The 19,728-nt window shown below is 40.2% G+C and overlaps 1 protein-coding gene across 2 annotated transcripts in view; it reads right to left on the reverse strand.

The window, feature by feature from the left end:
* Nucleotides 1–12,574, reverse strand: part of KBTBD12 (kelch repeat and BTB domain containing 12) — a 29,133-nt gene extending 16,559 nt beyond the window's left edge. For both annotated transcript variants that reach the window (XM_036323447.1, XM_036323446.1), the window contains exons 1-4: nucleotides 12,452–12,574; nucleotides 7,114–8,295; nucleotides 2,834–3,104; nucleotides 179–329 (exon numbers count right to left, since the gene is read on the reverse strand). In XM_036323447.1, coding sequence (XP_036179340.1) covers nucleotides 179–329; nucleotides 2,834–3,104; nucleotides 7,114–8,183 — 1,492 coding nt within the window. In that variant the 5' untranslated portion in view covers nucleotides 8,184–8,295; nucleotides 12,452–12,574. The remainder of the gene's footprint in view (nucleotides 1–178; nucleotides 330–2,833; nucleotides 3,105–7,113; nucleotides 8,296–12,451) is intronic.
* Nucleotides 12,575–19,728: the final 7,154 nt, after the last annotated feature.

Genomic DNA, 19,728 nt, shown 5'->3' on the forward strand with positions numbered 1-19,728 from the left:
CATTTAATATTATCTGACTGTGCTCTAGAAAACGAGAAATAAAAGAAAAATGTTGGCTAGATAGGTACACATTTGAATTGGAATGCAAGAGGAAGGGAGAATATTTTGTTTTAACTGAGGCAAACTGCTGAGGGGGGAAAAAGCAATTATACTCTTTTAGCAATCTGCTTCTTCTTACCTAAGACATAAATCTCACTGTTGACTACAGCTGTACTGAATCGGTACTTAGAGTACTTCATGGGCGCCCGCTCTGTCCATTGATCTTGGCTGGGGTCATACTGAAACAGTTTGTTGCTTAATCGATCAGGTTCTTCATCAGGAAGATCCATCTGCATAAGATATGACAACCAATATAATAATACACCATTTAAAGATCTCTGTGAGTACATAAATGCCATTAATCTAATCAAATAGCCAAAGAGACAGAGGTTAAGTGTAATGACTGAAACTCTCCAACACATACATCTCATGACTTGGGGTTATGAGTACACTGTCAATAGCAGAGGAATTTCTATTCTGTAACAATGGGGCTAAGGTGTTGGGTTACAGCAAATAATCTGTGATCTAGCAGTAGGACAATAAAATACAGCATTAAAAAAGATAAGACAGCCCTAGCCGGTTTGGCTCAATGGATAGAGCATCGACCTGTGGACTGAAGGGTCCCAGGTTCAATTCTGGTCAAGGGCACATGCCCACATTGGGGACTCGATCCCCAGTATAGGGGTGTGCAGGAGGCAGCCAGTCAAGGATTCTCTCTCCCTTTCCCTTCCTCTCTGAAATCAATAAAAATATATTAAAAAAGAGATAAGACAATAAAATACAGCACTTTAAAAATGCAACATCTTAAAAATGAAATCAAGCTTTCTAAAGCAGTATTTAAAGTATAATTTTATTTTGCCAAACTTTATAGTGGTGGGTTTTAATATTTGTGAGATACTGATTTTAAAATTTTATATTTTTATTTATAATAAATGATCCAAGTAGAACAAGATTACAAAAACAGTATAGTTTTAACCCCATAATTATGACCTATATAGGAATGGTCTGAATTCAGTTTTCAAAATATATGGATTAATATAAATTATTTGCAGTTTATTTTATTTACATCTTTTTTTTAATGACTAGAGATAGTACAAATTGAATGACTATTCTTACACAGATGTATGTGTCTTCTCATAAGCTTCAGGTGAAGTAATTTTTTTTACAACGTGTCAGGAACTTTTATGACTTCAGGCTAAGGATGCGTAAGTGTCTGCTGTTTTTTGTTTTGGATGCAGGTGTTCAACACAGAATTAATTGCCATATTTGTGAAAGTTGTGTGCAATTAATTTTAATTACTTTGAATGCATCAAGAGTTATGATCACTATGGTTGCAATCACAAACCCCTGTTACCTTGCAATTTAATGTATAGTATTAAGTACAGACTAGCAAACGCTTCCGTTATGCAACAAATATTCAATGCCATCTGTTCAAAGATAATATAAATTATTAAATATTAACTTTATTGTTTAAATTTTCCTTCTAAATAAGTATTTCCTTTAATGTATTTAATCTCCAATATAGTGAAAGAAAAAGTAAAGAAAAGCTTCTAAGTTGTCTTTTGAGCTTATTCATGGAAAATTAACAATGTAACGAATAGTTATGAAAAAACTTAATTACAGATAACTTGTCAAGTATCAGCTGTGACTAAACCTGTACGTCTTTTTGATACAGAGCATGAAATTTAAAATGTAAAGTTTAAGTTTTTAAAATGAGCATGATATTCTATATACGTGGCAAAGGCCAAGCTGATGAAATAAATGCAAAGCATCAATTTCATCATGAAGCAAATATGGAGAAATAAGAAATTATATAGGCAAAAATAAATTCAATTATGTTATGTGGGTGGACGAGGAGTTAGTAAGATTAATTTCTATTAGAAAGACTAGGTGGCCAGGGTAAAAGGCAGCTGGAGGGATACGATACTACTGTGAGAGCTCCAAGGCACCGCGAGGAACACCCAAGAGAAGATAAAGGACCGACCACTGCGGTCACACTCGATTGACTTTTCAATTTTGGCTTGCCAACATTCCATGGGCCTTCAATACAAATAGTATTCTGATTTCTCTATCTGCTGATGCCCAGCAAAGGCATACAGTGTTTAAAATCACAATATACTTTGTGGAAACGAGCATTCTGGTTTCCCTCTTAGACTAAGAATTTTAAATGTGGAAAAGACCTTAAAAAAGTTCTTGCCTCATGTCACACAGTGGTTATGCAGATAGTCCTGGGATGAGGACTCAGCTTCTCTGCCTCCTCCTTAGATGCTCCCTACAGATAATCCCTCAACATAAGCATCTTTCATTATTAGCAAGATGGGAAGCATCATGAAGAATACAGCATGAGCCCAGCCAGCATGGCTCAGGGGTTGAGCGTTGATCTATTAACCAGGAGGTCACGGTTTGACTCCCAGTTAGGGCACATGTCTGGGTTGCGGGCTCGATCCCCAGTGTGGGACGTGCAGAAGGCAGCCAATCAATGATTCTTTCTCATCATTGTGTTTCTCTCTCTCCCTCTCCTTTCTCTCTGAAATCAATACAAATATATTTTAAAAAAAAGAATACAGCATGAATACTGAATGAAGTCATGTCTATGAATAACACACTTTAAAAATTCACTCTCCTAAACTGATTTAATGCTTAAAATCTTAAGTTTAGTATTCTAGAAAATAAAAAATATTTCATAAAAAATGTAAGTCATACTCCTTTAGTATTCAACAACCACAACATTTTCCAACACAGCAGCCAGACTCAGCATAGCCATGCCACTTAGGCACATAGGAAATGCCGTAACCTGAGGGGTCCAGCCTCCAATCACATAAAGTCTGTTGTTCACTGTCACTACAGCATGACAGGCCAATGGCAGTGGAAGGGGGGACACCCTTTTCCAACTGTCCCGTTCTACAGAGTACTTATCGACGCAGTTTGTGATAAGATACTGGTTTTTAATTTTCATCTGTCCTCCTATAACATAGAGGTCATTACGGACACTGCCCAGAGCATAGAGCTCTCGAAATTCAGCTGTGCATAACTTTTCCCAAAACCGGTTTCCTCGATCATGATACCTGCAAATTAACAGAGAGAGGAGTCAGGATTAGAGTCAACATGAAAACAACTTACCCAAGAAATACACTTAAGTTTCTTTTCCAACTAAAATAATATGATTTAGTTCTTCGAATTGGAAAGGGAAAAAGAATCAATATAAGATAGTGATACAGGTTTTTTGGTGGGTTTTTTTTTCAAGGACTGATGAACAAAATATAATGTGCATAGAAACAACCACACCAACCTGCAGAATTTTAGGAAAAGTAATATATTGAAAAAGTACAGATTACCCAGGACTAGCCTTCATTTCCTAAGTCTGGGGAAGAAAATCAAGAACAATAGGAGGCCTAGCCAGTTTGGCTCAGTGGATAGAGCGTACGCCTGCAGACGGAAGGATCACAGGTTCTATTCTGGTCAAGGGCACCTACCTCGGTTGTAGGCTCAACACCCAGCCCTAGTGGGGGAGCGTGCGAGAGGCAACCAGTCGATGTGTGTCTCTCTCACATGGATGTTTCTCTTTCTCTGTCTCTCCCCTCCCTTCCACTCTCTCTAAAAATCAATGGAAAAATATCTCCTGGTGAGGATTAGCACACATACAATAGGAAAGTCTTTTAGCAAATCATTTGTAATTTTGCCATAAGAGAATAAGAAGTAAAAATAAACACAAAAACATCTCTTCTGTGGAATAGAAGTTTCAGTTTAATACTACATTAAAGAAATAAGTTTTCGAGCAGAAAATCTGAAAATATCTCCATTCAATGACTTCTAATGAGATGATGTAGGATGTGTAGACTTTAAAGATTGTTCTCGCAGTTCTAACTGGCTTAGAACAGCATCAAGAGCTCCTGTGGGTGTATGGAAATCCGCCTGCAGGCGTCTGTTGGGCATTTAACATCTATTTTAATCCCCTAGATATGATAATTTCAGTAATTTCTTCCACGAATAATTAAGTCAGCCTGAGAAAGATCTTGGGAGGTAGGGACATTAGGATATATGCTCTCTCAATACCTCCAGAAGTCCAACACGTTAATTGATTATCTATGTGTGTGTGTGTGTGTGTGTGTGTGTGTGTGTGTGTGTAGCATTTTATCATGCCTCTTGATAGTGGTAAGTCCATCTTGATTTGGGACAGTCTAAGAAGGACAAAAGTACTTATGGGGACAGTGGGATAACATACGTGATATTAGATCTGTCCTAGAAAATCCAGAATGTATTCAAAGCTAAAACAAAACAACGAAAAAAGTAAAATATAGAAAATAGGAAAAAAAGTTATTCTGTTTGGAAACAAAGAAAAAGTTATATGTGTGTGTTCTATATGGAGTACAATTTTAACGTATAGACTACTGATTTTGCGTCAAATATTGACATTTGATCATATTTATAGGAGTTTTTCTCAATTGTTTTAGGTCAACTCTTTCATTCTTCCCCAGAGATGGCTTTTCACTTTAAGCTTGACAGATGAGTTGGAAGCTTATGCTCCTTTCTTAGAGGGTATGGCTGGCTTGTCCAAACTGAGCACAGACATTTATCAAACCTCACAATAGCTGTCTTTTACGAAATTCTAGGTAGGAAACCAGAGCCCCTAGCATCACAGGTGAATCACTATTTTATTTTATTATTTTTAATATACTTTTTATTGTTGATAGTATTACAGATATCTCCTTTTCTCCTTCCCTTATAACCCGTCCCCCCGACTATTTTAAATTGTACTGGATTTTATAAGAAAAAGGAGGGCTACTGAAGTAAAGCCAATGAATGAATATACACGAAGAACTAAATAATGCATTTTGGTTTACTGAGACATAATTCAAGAAAACAGGGCAAGAATGAAATACATCCGTGAAGGTTGGGATGTACATATTTGCTGGGCAACTTGCTAATCTGATTTTTAACATTTTGAACTGAAAATGGAGAGAGAAAATGCCCAGATAAAACTGTAAAATTTGGGAGCATTGAGATCTTGCTTCCCAGCAATTATCAGTTTGGACTCAAATAAAATCATAAAAATTAAAAAAACACTAAAATTTATTAAGAAAAATGGGTAAGACATAAAGAAAATAATAGTGACAAAACATTCAATGTTCTCAGAGGTTGACAGTCTAAAAACAATACACAACCTCAGCTGTGTATCGAAGTATGGGAAATAAGTAAAGGAGATGGAAAGGTATACGTTTTTGTAAAGAAATGACTGACTAGAGTATGAATCTGCTTCCTTTTTTAGTCAAAAAGAAATATATCTGCATGAAAATCTATGAACTATGGAGTACAAACAAATTGAAGTGCATCTGGACAAAAATAAAAGGGATGAGAAACAGGGATAATATAGCAGGAATATCCCACAATTGATTTCTCATACATATCACAAAATTGGCACTAAAGTGACCTTCAGTAGTGCTGTGAGATTTTAACTATCCAGACAACTGCTGAAAGTATCATTTAAGCCCAAAGCAGTGCTTCTGACAATTTCATTATTGAAGGAAATGAAGAGGGTAACTGATATTTTTACCCCAATTCTGACCAATGTGGAGGAACTGGTTGGTGATGGGAACCTGGTTGAGTTCAAGACAGATAGATAAGATAGACATATGCTGTAAGAAAGGAAGCAGGCTTTCAAAAAAGTTAAGAGGTAAGATGTTTGAGGATCAAAACAGAAACACGTTTTGATAGGCTTGGACATTTATTAAAAGAACATATGTATATATGCATAACCCATGGACACAGATAATAGTGTGGGGAAGGCCTGGGGTGGAGCTGGGGCTGGGCAAAGGGGGCATCTGTAATACTGTCAACAATACATTTAAAAAAAATTCCGAGGGCGGTTTTGTGGACTATCTTGATCAGGAAGAATAGGAGCCATTTAAAGGACCTGAGGCACTTTTAGCAAGAGGCTCTCAAGTGGAAAGAAGTGCATCTTACCAAGACCAAATAATACAAGTGGCCTGGATCTATGAGACTCATGCTGGGGAAGCCAGAGCGTCCTCTTCCTGTAGGGATTGATATCCGGGCTCTTTAGGGGTTACCTGGTAATTCCGAAGAAGGCTGCCCCTTCTGCTCCGTGACATGCTCTGCCACAAGGGGCATAGATCCAGGCCATTTATCCAGGGCTCTGCATTCCCTCCCCTCTCTCTACTAGGGAGGAATGAAACACATCTCCAAAGGATGAATGTGAAAAAGGGACAGGTCTATAGCTGGAAACATTGAGTGCTAAGAGGCGACAGAAAGATAGCAGACCTCTTCATTCTTTCTTTGTCGAAACCTCACTGTCCAGAAGCATTACTTTCTGATGGAAAAGTCTTAACAAACCCTGTAAGAGAGTACTGAGAGGAGAAAGATATTGAAGGAGAGCTTTACTGTCTAGTATGTATTCTATGTGCATATTTATTACTTACCCAGTTAGATGTAAGAACTGAATACTTGCCGAATGAATAGTAAACAAATGTACGTGTCCTCACATACAAGACCTAGGGGATATGCTACTTCTTAGGAGACACTCTTGTTCCTCGTACAGTTCTAGGGTGGGAGCACTCTTACTTGGGCTACAAACATTTTATACTGTCGGAGGTTTAGGGAAGATCCACAAATTAAGGCTACAGAATGGAAAGTGACATTTAACTAGTAATTTTTGTTTGAGGAAAAAATTAGTACTCTGAAGCAGGAACTAAAATAAATCAGTTCAAAGGAGTCAGTAGAAATTAATTTTTCTTCTGGTTAAAAGTTATATCAAGCTCTTCAAAAACAAAGTATATTGATAAATAAGGAAAGAATGAAAATATACAATGGAATCACAACATACATTTAACTTATGCAAATTCAACTATATGTTTTTAACAAATGGAGAGAAAAAGTTTTTTTTAAGTATGGGTGATTTAATTATGAGTTTTACATATATGTAAAATGTATAATTACAGGATAATTTTGACTACCTGTAATTTAAGATGTGATCATTCATTCAGTAGTATTTTCTACCACTGTTGCTAATGTCAAAGCAAGATAATGAAAACAAACATAAATATAGTGCTAGATACAAACCTATAGATTTCAACATTCTTGTTCTTTTGTCTAGAGAGTTTAGAGGCGCTTGCTTCTCCAGCCACAATTACAGCATTGTTTTCCATGACAACACCAGTGCACACAGTTCCTAAACCCTCCCCATACTTGGGAGAGGAGATAAAGTAGGTCTTCCGTGACGCAGGGTCATAACAAAAACTGGCATCCCCATAGTTCCTACGTCTTGACTTGATTCCTGAAGAATTATTGCCAATGCAAAGCAAAAGACTAGTCGTCTCCATGCCGTAGCGAAGGTTTAGAGGGTGTTGTTGGGGTGTCTTGAAGGCTTTGAATGTGTTTTGAATGATGTCAATGCAATTGGCATCACATAGAAGCATCGTGTTCCTCTTTAGGGCTTGTCTTAAGAAAGAAGGATTTATAAGCTCCAATCTGACTTGCTTCAAAAGCTCAACAAGATGCTCTTTGCGCAATTCTTGGTTATGATTTACCCACCTCAGAACTAAGTCCAGAATGCTCTCCTCTCTGGAAATGTTAAGGTCATCTGATTTAATAAGCGTCAGAAACTGGTGCACTTCAAGTTCGAGTATCTCTTCATGTAAGCTCACCTCCGCAAAGTGCTGATATAAGTATTTCTTCGATTGATCAGATAAATCTTCAGCTCCAATCTGCTTTGCAAAATAATAGATACCTACACAGTTGAAGGCATCCATGTGGTCCATCATATATTTTTGACACACACTAAAGACTTCTTCCATCTGCATAAAGTAGGCAGCCATAGCCACAGTTTGTACATTGGAATTATTGATCTCCAATGCTGCACTGTACATATAATTTAATATAACTGACACGCTTTCTGCTGTGGTGTCATGGAGTACCACTTCTCTCTGAGTACATTCAACTAGTCCACAGGTGAACATGGCTTTGAAATAAGGACTAAAGGCAGCCAGGACCAATCTGTGGCAAGGAAATCTCTCTCCTTCTGCTATGAGTACTACATCGACCATTTCTGCTAATTCTTTCATGTGCTTAATTTTGTTCAGTAAATTCAAGCTATGTTGGCATTTTTCTTTCCCCTCAAGTCTGAACTCCATGATACACTCTCCCGTGTTTCTAAGTAAGTTGTCTTTAAATTTAGCTTGATTCTTGAGGGGCTATTTGCATGTCTGATTACTCACAAAGCAACAGAGATGTCTTATAGCATTCCTGAGGGAAAGAAAAAGAAGCAGTTTTCCTCTAAGAAAAAAGTCTCTATAATATTAAAAATGCAGCATTAGTTTGAAGAAGCATTTATAAATAAATATTATTCATTCCAAACAGAATAGTTTAACTTTAAGATATCTACTTTTTCATACCTAAAAATAATATCAATTGTATAAACAGTAAATTTGTATTTTCCTAACCAGCAGCAGAGACTTTTCTAGGCGGGCTGGCAAGTCCTCCCTCCCATGGTGAATGAAGACAGAAGCGATAAGATGGGCACATTTTGCAGTTCCATTTCCAGTTATCAAATACAGCTGCCCTCCCTGTAGGCAGCGGGTACAGAGCAGTGGTTCTCAACCTTCTGGCCCTTTAAATACAGTTCCTCATGTTGTGACCCAACCATAAAATTATTTTCATTGCTACTTCATAACTGTAATGTGGCTACTGTTATGAATCATAATGTAAATATCTGATATGCAGGATGGTCTTAGGCGACCCCTGTGAAAGGGTCGTTCGACCGCCAAAGGGGTCACAACCCACAGGTTGAGAACCGCTGGTACAGAGGCAGGAGGTCACATTTCTCTGACGAGATGCAACATCACCTAAAATGTTATGTGCATCTCCCCAAAATGCACCCAAATGTTAACATGGCCACTTCACAAAGTCACAACAGGGGCCATGGAGTACGGCTGAAAGAAAAAAAAAAGTCCCCTAAAGTTCTGCTCAAAACGTTGCTGTGGGGCAAACCATTCAATACAGATGCCTTGGAAAGCACAACCCAATATCTGCTGATTTGAGACTTCACAACACTCGAAACTTACATCTAAATCACCCTAAGCTTAGAAAAGGCAAAAAGTCATGAGGTTTCTCTCTCCTCCCTCCTTACTCAGCTTTTCTTTGTTCCCTATTTCACAGTAGCAGAGACGGCATCATTTCTCAACTTAAAGGGCACTCGTCTAATGAAAAGTCTCGCGAAGCTAGATGTCTCATCTTCATCTTCCCCAGGGAAATGGGAACAGCTGTTTCAAGGAAGTGACTGCGCAGATTTGATTTATGAAGGAGATTCCTTGAGTCAGTAACCTTAACGTGAGGAGAGGATCTTAAATATCTGTCATCCTTTCTAGTTGGTACTTGGCTATAAGTTGCATGCAATAAGAATAAACATTAATGGCAGAAAAGGCAGTACTAAGAGGTTAAGAAGGGGAGGTGATAATTTCAACAACGGGAACACAACATTTGCAGCTGTGAATTTTATACATTTTCTAAATCTCTGTGATCCTGGAAAGAGTTAGAAATCTCATGTGTCTCAATAAGGCATGGCATTATTTTCAGTGCGAAATTAAAGTTCTTTTCAGGAAACAAGTGTTAAGCATGATAGGAATGTTTAATTATATAATGGCAACTATAAGATCTATAAAAAGGAATTATAACAACTAGCCAGAATCTGTATACTTGAAATAGGAATAAAACCCTTCTTGCCAGATTTTCTGGCATTAATAGCTCAGTTTTATTTCATTAGGAGCTTAAGACTTTATTTGCAAGGATTTGCAGGTTAAAAGAGTCATTATATTTCTGAACTCTTCTATAACACCTTATGACTAGCCTAAATCATATTATGTAGGCTACATTATACATAAGAACATCAATCAACTTTACAGATAATAGTTGTTACTTTAAGTTGAAAAAGCATAAAAGCTTTCTTATAAGAAAATACATATTTAAGCATTTTTAGTATGGCATTGATGTACAAGACTCCCTCAGAGGATATCAACATTAACAATGCTGGAAGGCCAAGTGCAGCTTCCAGATACAATCACTAGATCTAATATGCTGCAGGCAATTCAGACTCATAGTTCCTAAAACGTTGATCTTGATGTCGCTAGGACAGAAGCGAGTTGCTGAGGACCCAAATGATATGACTAACCCCCTAGGATCTCATATCTTTTTTAAAAAAATGTTTTTATTGACTTCAGAGGGAGGAAGGGAGAGGGATAGAGAGATAGAAACATCAATAATGAGAGAGAATCATTGATTGGCTGTCTCCTGCACACTCTCCCCCCGCCCCCGCCCCAACTGGGATCGAGCCCAAAACCCAGGCATGTGCCCTGACCGGGAATTGAACTATAATCGCAATAGGTGACCTGGTTCATAGGTCGATGCTCAATCACTGAGCCACACCAGCTGTGTGGATTTCATATCTTTAAAGCAGGAACCAAACCATCCTTGTCAAACATTTTGAAATAGGGCTATTTTAATAAAAACACAGATGGCATTAGTTTCAAAGAGAGGTTAAGAATAGAACAATAACTAGCACATTTCCTGCTTGTTTTCTTATAAACACATTATACATAATATCTTATAAACGACTTTATAGTGGACAATGTTGGGTTTCCTCCAGCATCCAACTTGCCTGCATTTGGTGAAATGGGGGTGGGACTGACTCCCATCTCCCTCACCACTGTGACTGGTTCAGGGATGGGTGTAAGATCTGAGATTGGCCTAATCCGAGTGTAGTTCAGGTCTCTGGTTCAACAGCTGGGGGTGTCCATGTGCTATATAGATGAGAGGTCTGGAAGTGCTACAGCCATATTGTCATAAGCCAGTGCCAGGGCAATATGGGGAAGAAGCAGTGAATCCAGAGCAATGGAGTTTGAAACATGCCTTATATCTGTATTTTTCAGTTTTGAGGGACGAGCCATTCCCTTTATTGTTTAAGCTAGTTTGAACTGATATTGCTGTTATTGGCATTCAAGAGTCCTTATGAGTATATGTGGTAAATGTAAAAATATCAAGAAAAGGTTGAGTAAGGTACTTGCAACTATAATTTTGTAAATTTCCACTCCTGTTATATTATTATACTTTCTATTATTACACTGTCAAGTAAAAGAACCATAGAAACCTCTACTTATCATCATTTCTCCTTAATAGAAGGCAACAACACTAAGACACTCTTCTGTGTTTTACCTCTTTTCATTAAATGGCCACATTACACAGGTGCAAGAACTGAGTCCTGAACCCAATTCTATCTGACTCCAGGCAGGGCACATGACTGGGTTGTGCTCAATCCCTGACAGGGGGCATGCTAGGTCTATGTTCCACTCTCACAACGATGCTTCTCTTACTCTCTCCCTCCCCCTTCCTCTCTGAAAATCAATAAAAATATTTTTAGCCCTAGCTGGTTTGGCTCAGTGGATAGAGCATCGGCCTGCAGACTGAAGGGTCCCGGGTTCGATTCTGGTTAGGGCACATGTCTGGGTTGCAGGCTCGATTTCCAGTAGGGCGCATGCAGGAGGCAGCCAATCAATGATTCTCTCTCATCATTGATGCTTCTATCTCTCTCTCCCTCTCTCTTCCTCTCTGAAATCAATAAAAATATATTTAAAACAACAACAACAATATATATTTTTTAACAAAGAGAAAATAATGGACAATATGGCAACAGTGGGCCCTTAATTCCCATGGCAACTACAATGTGCAGGACTTGAGTAGCCAGCTGCCACCTCTCAGGTGCACATCTAATCACGAGCACTACCCTAAATGCACTCTGAGTCTCCTACTGGTATGGACAAATGCCTGATTCATTTACTAGGAATAGTCATCCCCACACTGCGCGTTTAATAAAGGCCAGGAGATAAGACACGCTTCTTTCTTCTTTCCTTGAGGAGTTCACAGTGTTTTGCATTCTCACCACGCTTTATACTTTTAAAAGAGCTTAAAGATGCTTTATAGCTCATTAGTTCGCCTAAAGAATCGGGGGGGGGGGGGGGGGGGGATGCACGGCAATTATATTCCTGGCTTTAAAGTTAAGAGAGCTGCCTGGGGATACTTCGATGTTTACTGAAAATTTTTCAGGTGCCAAGAGTTCTAGCAAGACAACCTGGAACAGAGAGAGGCTTGCTTCTCCTTTTCTGGAGCTTACAGTCTAGTAAGGGAGGCAAACGATCAAGCAGTTAAAGTCCAGAGAATGACAGACCATGAAGGCTACCAAACTGCATAATGTGTCTGGAAGGGGAAGAGAGCCCGGCTGGGTGGAGGTGGTCTCCGGGGGGAGGCCCCTGCTGAGCTGGGCCCTGCGGGCAGAGCTGGCCCGGGGCATCGCGAGGGAAGCGCTCCACCAGGCAGGGCTCTAGGCGCCCCGTGTCCGCGCTCTCCTACTTACGCGGTGCTGCCCCTGCTTGGGGTATGGCCCCCTGGCTCCCTCCGCAGAGGCCGCCCGGTGGCTGTCAGGACGCTCCGGAGTCTGGAGGGCGCGGGCCGAGGGCGCTGGCGGCTGGCGACGGGCCTGACGGACCGGCACCGCCTAATATGGGCCTGTGTGGCCGCGGAATAAATAGGCCGCTCAGGATGGGCATGGGACCAGGTAGGCGCCCTGCCCAGGGCAGAGGAGGAGGGAGGGCGCAGGCAGGGCCTCTGAGGTGACAGCTGCGGGCCTCCGTGCCCCAGCGGCGGGGACCACGCCCCCCAAACCCAGGAGCGGCTCTGCGCCCCCGGAGGGCTCCCCGCCCCCCACCCCGACTCTCCAGCTCCCCAGGCCGCTCTGCTGCGGGGTTACCCGCGTGCCAGGGCCACTGAAGATCCGCCAGGAGGGGCCGAGGACACATTTCTAAAGAGAACCTGGAAGTCAGATTTTTAAAAATGATAAATCTATCCGTTTAATCTGTAAAAAAGAAAGAACTCTTACTATTTGCAACAGCATGAACGGACCTGGAGAGTATGATGCTAAGCGAAATAAGCCAGGCAGAGAAAGATAAGTATCACATGATCTCACTCCTATGTGGAATCTAATGAACAAAACAAACTGATGATAAAAAATAGACCCAGAGACACCTGGGAAACACTGGTTGGGCTGAAGAGGACCGCAGGATAATTAAGAATAAGGCAAGACAGAAGCTTTAAGTCTGTATAAAGGCACAAACCAAGACACTCTTGGAAAATTTCAGATGTTAGAGGATCGAGAAGAAGGTGGGACCCAGCCTGGGCAGGTAGGAAGGAGCAGAAGCCAAAGTGGAGGTGGCGGAAACACCAGCAGCCTGTACTGGGGCGCACAGAAAGGGACTCCTTCCCTGTAACAGAGTATGACATGGGAAGAGATACCTGGGGTTTGTGATGACCCCTTTGGTTGATTGAAGGGGTGAGAGGCAGTGGGAGGTCTCAGAAGAAGCTGTCTAGAATGAAGCTCTGGAGAATCTGTTGTTGTTGTTTTCATAACCCAATTGTTATTTTTAAGAAATAATTTTATTTTTTAATTATAGTTCACATACAATATTATATCAGGTGTATAACCCAGTGATTCCACATTATATAACTTATTAAGTGATCACCCCAATAAATCTAGTACCCATTTAACACTGTACATAGTTATTATAATACTAGAGGCCCAAAGCACAAAAGTAGGCCTTCCTTTCCCCGGCTGCCGGCACTGGCTTCCCTCTGGCACCTGGGACCAGGGCTTCCCTCGCAGCCCCAGCTTCATCTGGAAGGTGGTCCGGAAGGACATCTGGTCTAATTAGCATATTATGCTTTTATTGTTATAGATTATTGACTATACACCCTATGTTTTACTTTATATCCCTAGGACTATTCTTTTTTTTATATATTTAAGGACTATTTTATTTGTTTATTTTAAATCTTTATTGTTGAGAGTATGTCCCCCCATTGCCTCTCTCCACCCGGTTCCCGCCTGCCCCAGGCCTTCACCACCCTATTGTCTGTGTCCATAGGTAATGCACACATACATATAAGTTATTTGGTTAATCTCTTCCTGCCCCCTCCCCCCTTTTCCTCTGAGATTTGCCAGTCTGTTCCATGTATTCATGCCTCTAGTTCTACTTTATTCATCAGTTTATTTTGTTCATTAGATTTCATGTGCATTTATTTTGATTTTTATATTCAATTGTTGATAGATATGTACTTATTGCCATTTTCTTTTTTTTCTTCTTCTTCTCCTTCTCCTTCTCCTTCTCCTTCTCCTTCTTCTTCTTCTTCTTCCTCTTCTTAAAGAATGTCCTTCAACATTTTATAATACTGGTTTGGTGGTGATGAACTCCTTTAGCTTTTTCTTGTCTATGAAGCTTTTTATCTAACCTTCAATTCTAAATGATAGCTTTGCTGAGTAGAGTAATCTTGGTTGTAGGTCCTTACTATTCACCACTTTGAATATTTCTTGCTCCCTTGTAGGTAACTAACTGCTATTCTCTTGCTGCTTTTAAGATTATCTCTTTGTCTTTAACCTTTGGCATTTAAATTATGATGTGTCTTGGTATGGGCCTCTTTGGGTTCCTCTTATTTAAGACTCTCTGTGCTTCCTGGACTTGTAAGTCTATTTCTTTCACCAGGTAGGGGAAGTTTTCTGTCATTACTTCTTCAAATATGTTTTCAATATCTTGCTCTCTCTCTTCTCCTCCTGGCACCCCCATAATGCAAATGTTATTATACTTGAACTTGACCCAAAGGCTCCTTTCACTATCTTCATATTTTTGGATTCTTTTTCTTTTTTCTTTTCTGATTGGGTGTTTTGCTTCCTCATCTTCCAAATTGTTGTTGTTATATGTATTTATTGGCACTTTATTATTTTGTTATTCATGTTTTTAATCTTTTTTTTGCTTCTTCTTCTTCTTAAAAAAGACCCTTTAATATTTATTTCTTTTATTAAAAAGTTTTAATGTTGACATAATTGCAGGTGTTCTTCTTTTCCTCATCCTTTGCCCACCTCTTCCCACCTCCCCCTCCTCTGCCATGGCCTTCACCAAACTATTGTCCATGTCCATAGGGTATGCATCAATGTCCTTTGGTTAATTCTTCATCTTCTTTATCTAGTCATCCCTCACCCCTCAGGCACTTACTAATCTGTTCCATGTATCCATGCTTCTGGTTCCATTGTGTTCATCAGTTTATTTTGTTCATTAGATTATTTTATTTTTCCAAGTGTTGAGCTAGTTGTTCCACTTCCATTTATTAAATTACTCCATCTGGAGTTTTCTCACTTGAAATTCTAACTTTCTCCTATACCAAATTTCCGTATTTACTGTTTCCATTTCTGCACTGTCTTTTTTCCTACTGGGCTGTCAGTTTAACCTGTCTCAGTAACATTCTACTTTAAGTCCTATAGCTTTAAAATATCTTTTAACTCGTGCTAGGGTAAATTTGTTTTTCTTTCAAAATTTTCTTGACTATCCTTATACATCTATTTTTTAACTTCAATTTTAGAATCATTTTATCAAGTTTCCAAGAAAACTACTTTGGAATTTTATTTAGAATCACAAAAACTAAATAATTGGGTAAAAAGTAAAATGATAGACACATACTTCTTTTACTTAGGTGGGTGCAGGATAGTTAACAGTCAACAATTAACTCAATGACAACTAGGGGATTTGTGGTCTCTGCAGAGCGGCACCTGTGCTTTGAGGGGTCCAGAAAAAAGAAAATTACTTTGACATTACAATGATATGCAAAAAGACAACAGACAGGCTCAGTTAAGGTAAAGATTGACTTTTGTCAGGCAGGATACCAGTCTAGGACGACTACCCACCATAAGCTGCTTTTTAGTTAAAACGGTTTAATTTTAGACCATCCTTTGTGGTTAGTTTAGGTCTCTGAGTTTGTAAGGCTGCCATGTAGGCCTCCCCGGAGCTTGTCAGGTTTAGCAAGTGGCCACTTTTCATCCACAGGACCAAGGTGGCTAAAGGTGCTTTTTTATTCTTGGTTTTGCTTGTTTGGAACTAACTCTAAATCAAACAAAATACAATAGATAAAAAACAGCGATCGACTTGAATATCATGTAATCACCAGGGGGTTTTGGTGCTCTGCAATTTGTTTTGATTGACTCAGTTGTTTCCCTCTGGTTTGTGGGGAGCTTGCTGCAATACTGTGACTTCTGAGGACGTGTGTGCTATTACATTTTGAACTTGTGTGAATTTCTTTTACTTCAAGTGGGTCTATATGCAGCCACAGCAATGCTCACTTTGTGAGAACAAGATACAGCTTATTACCAACGAGTTAAAGGGTGTCCTGTGACCTCAGCCTGTACCCAACACACCAGTGCTTTCTGGAATGCTCCCCAGCTTTCCCTTCCGTGTGTGGGGCCAGGCACTAGCTCTACTCAAAGACACAGTGTTGAAGAGGAATAGTGAGATGACTGTGGACTCTTTTGTAGACCTGTGAATCTTAGTTCAGCTGAAGAAGTCTTTTCATTGTAATCATTTCTGACCTGGGTAGTGGCTTTCTTTCCCACTCCCTACCCCCATCCTCTCGTTCCCTTTAAATGTGCTGTAACCATAAAAAGGTTACCAACCAGGGGAAGTCAGTTTAGGGCCAGTAAGGTGGGATTTAAGTGTAACTGTGTAACTGACAGGATGATTCATTACTTTGTAGGTCACTGGAAAGGAGCAGAATTTCTCAAACTGTGCTCCCTGGGTTGATATTAATCATACAAATGCTCTAAGCACAAAAAGTTCTCAGGGTTCCAGGGCCAACTTGGCTTAGGATATGCTGCATACTAATTCCCCAGAGAGGGGACTTTACAATGTGCATTAGCATATTAAAAGTTCTGAGAAGTACCGCAGGGAAGAATTCAGTTTTAGTTTTCTGAGTGATTAAGCAGATATATTAGTACAAAGGACAAGTTTCTTTTAAGCCAAACAGGTTTCCCTTAGCACCAGTTTTGGAAGGGCTAGAGGAGATTGAATGGAATTTTACTTTCTCTTTTGTCACAGTCTCCCCAGCCCCCATTAAAACGTGTCCGTTAACGTAAGAAGACATTCAAATCTGTAAAGAATTTTTGTGAGTTTATTTGAGCCACATTGTCGACAATTGCGGGGAAGCAGAGTCTCTACATATTGGGATAATGCTCCAGGGAATGGCGGTTTTTCACCTATTTTTATAAATTACCATCAAAGGTGGAGATGTAAGTGGGTTACATGAAATGCATTGGCGATAGATTAAGGAGGTGGGAGAAAGCAAAGGGTGGGGGAGAGAAACCTCTGGGGTTGGATAGAAAGTAAAATGATAGACACATACTTGTTTTACATAGAGGGTACAGGATAGTTAACAAAATAACTAACAATGAGGGAATCTGTGGTCTGTGCCCTGGCGCCATTTGTTATTTTTGTGGCCTGAAGGGTCCAGAAAAAGGGAAGTTACAAGTTACCCTGACATTTCACAGTTATGTTATCTTAGGTGCAAAAAAGACAATAGGCTCAGTAAAGAAGGAAGTTGATCTTTGTCAGGGAAGACACTGGCCCAGGACGTGACTACTATGAACTATTTTCTAATTAAGAGGTGTTCATTGCAGACCACCCTTTGTGGTTACTGTAGGTCTCTTGAGTTTGCAAGGCTGCCACGCAGGCCTTCCCTGAGTTAGTCAGGTTAGCATGTAATGCCTTTTTGTCATTTTAAGTGAAATGCAATCAAAATCAAATTCCACTGAAAATGTAATTTTAAAAATATATTTGTATTTATTTCAGAGAGGAAGGGAGAGGGACTGAGATAGAAACATCATTGATGAGAGAGAATCATTGATCGGCTGCCTCCTGCATGTCCCGCACTGGAGATCTAGCCCACAACCCAGGCATGTGCCCTGATTGGAATTGAACCTCCTGGTTCATAGGTTTATGCTCAACCACTGAGCCACACCGGCTGGGCAGAAAATATGCTTTTGCTTATTTATTTATTTATTTATTTTTTTTTAATTAAATCTTTATTGTTCAGATTATTACAATTGTTCCTCTTTTTTTCCCCCCCATAACTCCCCTCCTCCCAGTTCCCGCCCCACCCTCCGCCCTCACTCCCCACCCACTGTCCTCATCTATAGGTGCACGATTTTTGTCCAGTCTCTTCCCGAATCTCCCACACCCCTTTCCCCCCCAGGAATAGTCAGTCCATTCCCTTTCTATGTCCCTGATTCTATTATAATCAACAGTTCATTCTGTTCATCAGATTATTTATTCACTTGATTCTTAGATTCACTTGTTGATAGATGCATATTTGTTGTTCATAATTTGTATCTTTACCTTTTTCTTCCTCTTCCTCTTCTTAAAGGATACCTTTCAGCATTTCATATAATCCTGGTTTGGTGGTGATGAACTCCTTTAGCTTTTCCTTATCTGTGAAGCTCTTTATCTGACCTTCAATTCTGAATGATAGCTTTGCTGGATAAAGTAATCTTGGTTGTAGGTTCTTGGTATTCATCACTTTGAATATTTCTTGCCACTCCCTTCTGGCCTGCAAAGTTTCTGTTGAGAAATCAGCTGACAGTCGTATGGGTATTCCCTTGTAGGTAACTGAGTTTCTTTCTCTTGCTGTTTTTAAGATTCTCTCTTTGTCTTTTGCTCTTGGCATTTTAATTATGATGTGTCTTGGTGTGGTCCTCTTTGGATTCCTTTTGTTTGGGGTTCTCCGCGCTTCTTGGACGTGTAAGTCCATTTCTTTCACCAGGTGGGGGAAGTTTTCTGTCATTATTTCTTCAAATAGGTTTTCAATATCTTGCTCTCTCTCATCTTCTGGCACCCCTATAATTCTGATGTTGGTACGCTTGAAGCTGTCCCAAAGGCTCCTTACACTATCTTCGCATTTTTGGATTCTTTTTTCATTTTGCTTTTCCAGTTGGGTGTTTTTTGCTTCCTCGCATTTCAAATCATTGACTTGATTCTTGCGCTCCTCTGGTCTGCTGTCGGGAGTCTGTATAATATTCGTTATTTCAGTCCGTGTATGCTTAATTTCTAGTTGGTTCCCCAATATAAGATCGAGGGTCTTATTAGTTTTCTTATAGATCTCATTAAGTTTATCGGCGGCTTCTAAACAGTTCTTGAGAGACCTTAAAAGTGTGGTTCTGAACTCTATATCTTCCATTGACAATTTTGTCCTGTTTCTTTGTCTCCGCATTTTGTTATGCTTCCTTGGTGCACTCCCTAGTGGTCTTTGTTCGCAGTCTTATAGTTAAATCTTGATTGTTGTAGCTAATTCCAGGGAGGGTTTGACCTCCAGGCCAAGTGGCTATGAGAATCAGCTGTGTCAGCAGTGAGAGAACTTCTGTCCTCTAGGGAGGTGCTAATCTAGCCTTTGCCTGAGGCTATCCGGCAAATGCCTGTGTGCAGGGCTTGGGCGGGGCGGGTCGCACAGGATCAACAGGGTGGGCCGGAGAGAGCAGTTATGGCGGCTCTCAGTCCTGTCCCCAGGGGCTCTGCCTCTCTGAGTCCCAGCACCCGCTGCAAAGCTCGGAGAGAAAGCTGCACTCGCTCTGACCGAAGCCAGACAGTCCCGCTTCTCCCGTTTGAGTCTGGGTCCCTAAAGACTCGCCCGTATCTGGAGCTCAGAGTCTGCGACTCCCTCCCGATTGAAAACGCCAACCGCGCCCTCCGCCGCCAGCCCACTCCGCGCACTCCGCACCTCAGAATTTGACTTCAGCACTGCGCCTCCTCTGAGTGTCCGTATGCGTTTCTC

This window comes from Myotis myotis, unplaced genomic scaffold (assembly GCF_014108235.1).
Source record: "Myotis myotis isolate mMyoMyo1 unplaced genomic scaffold, mMyoMyo1.p scaffold_m19_p_9, whole genome shotgun sequence".
NCBI lineage: Eukaryota > Metazoa > Chordata > Mammalia > Chiroptera > Vespertilionidae > Myotis > Myotis myotis.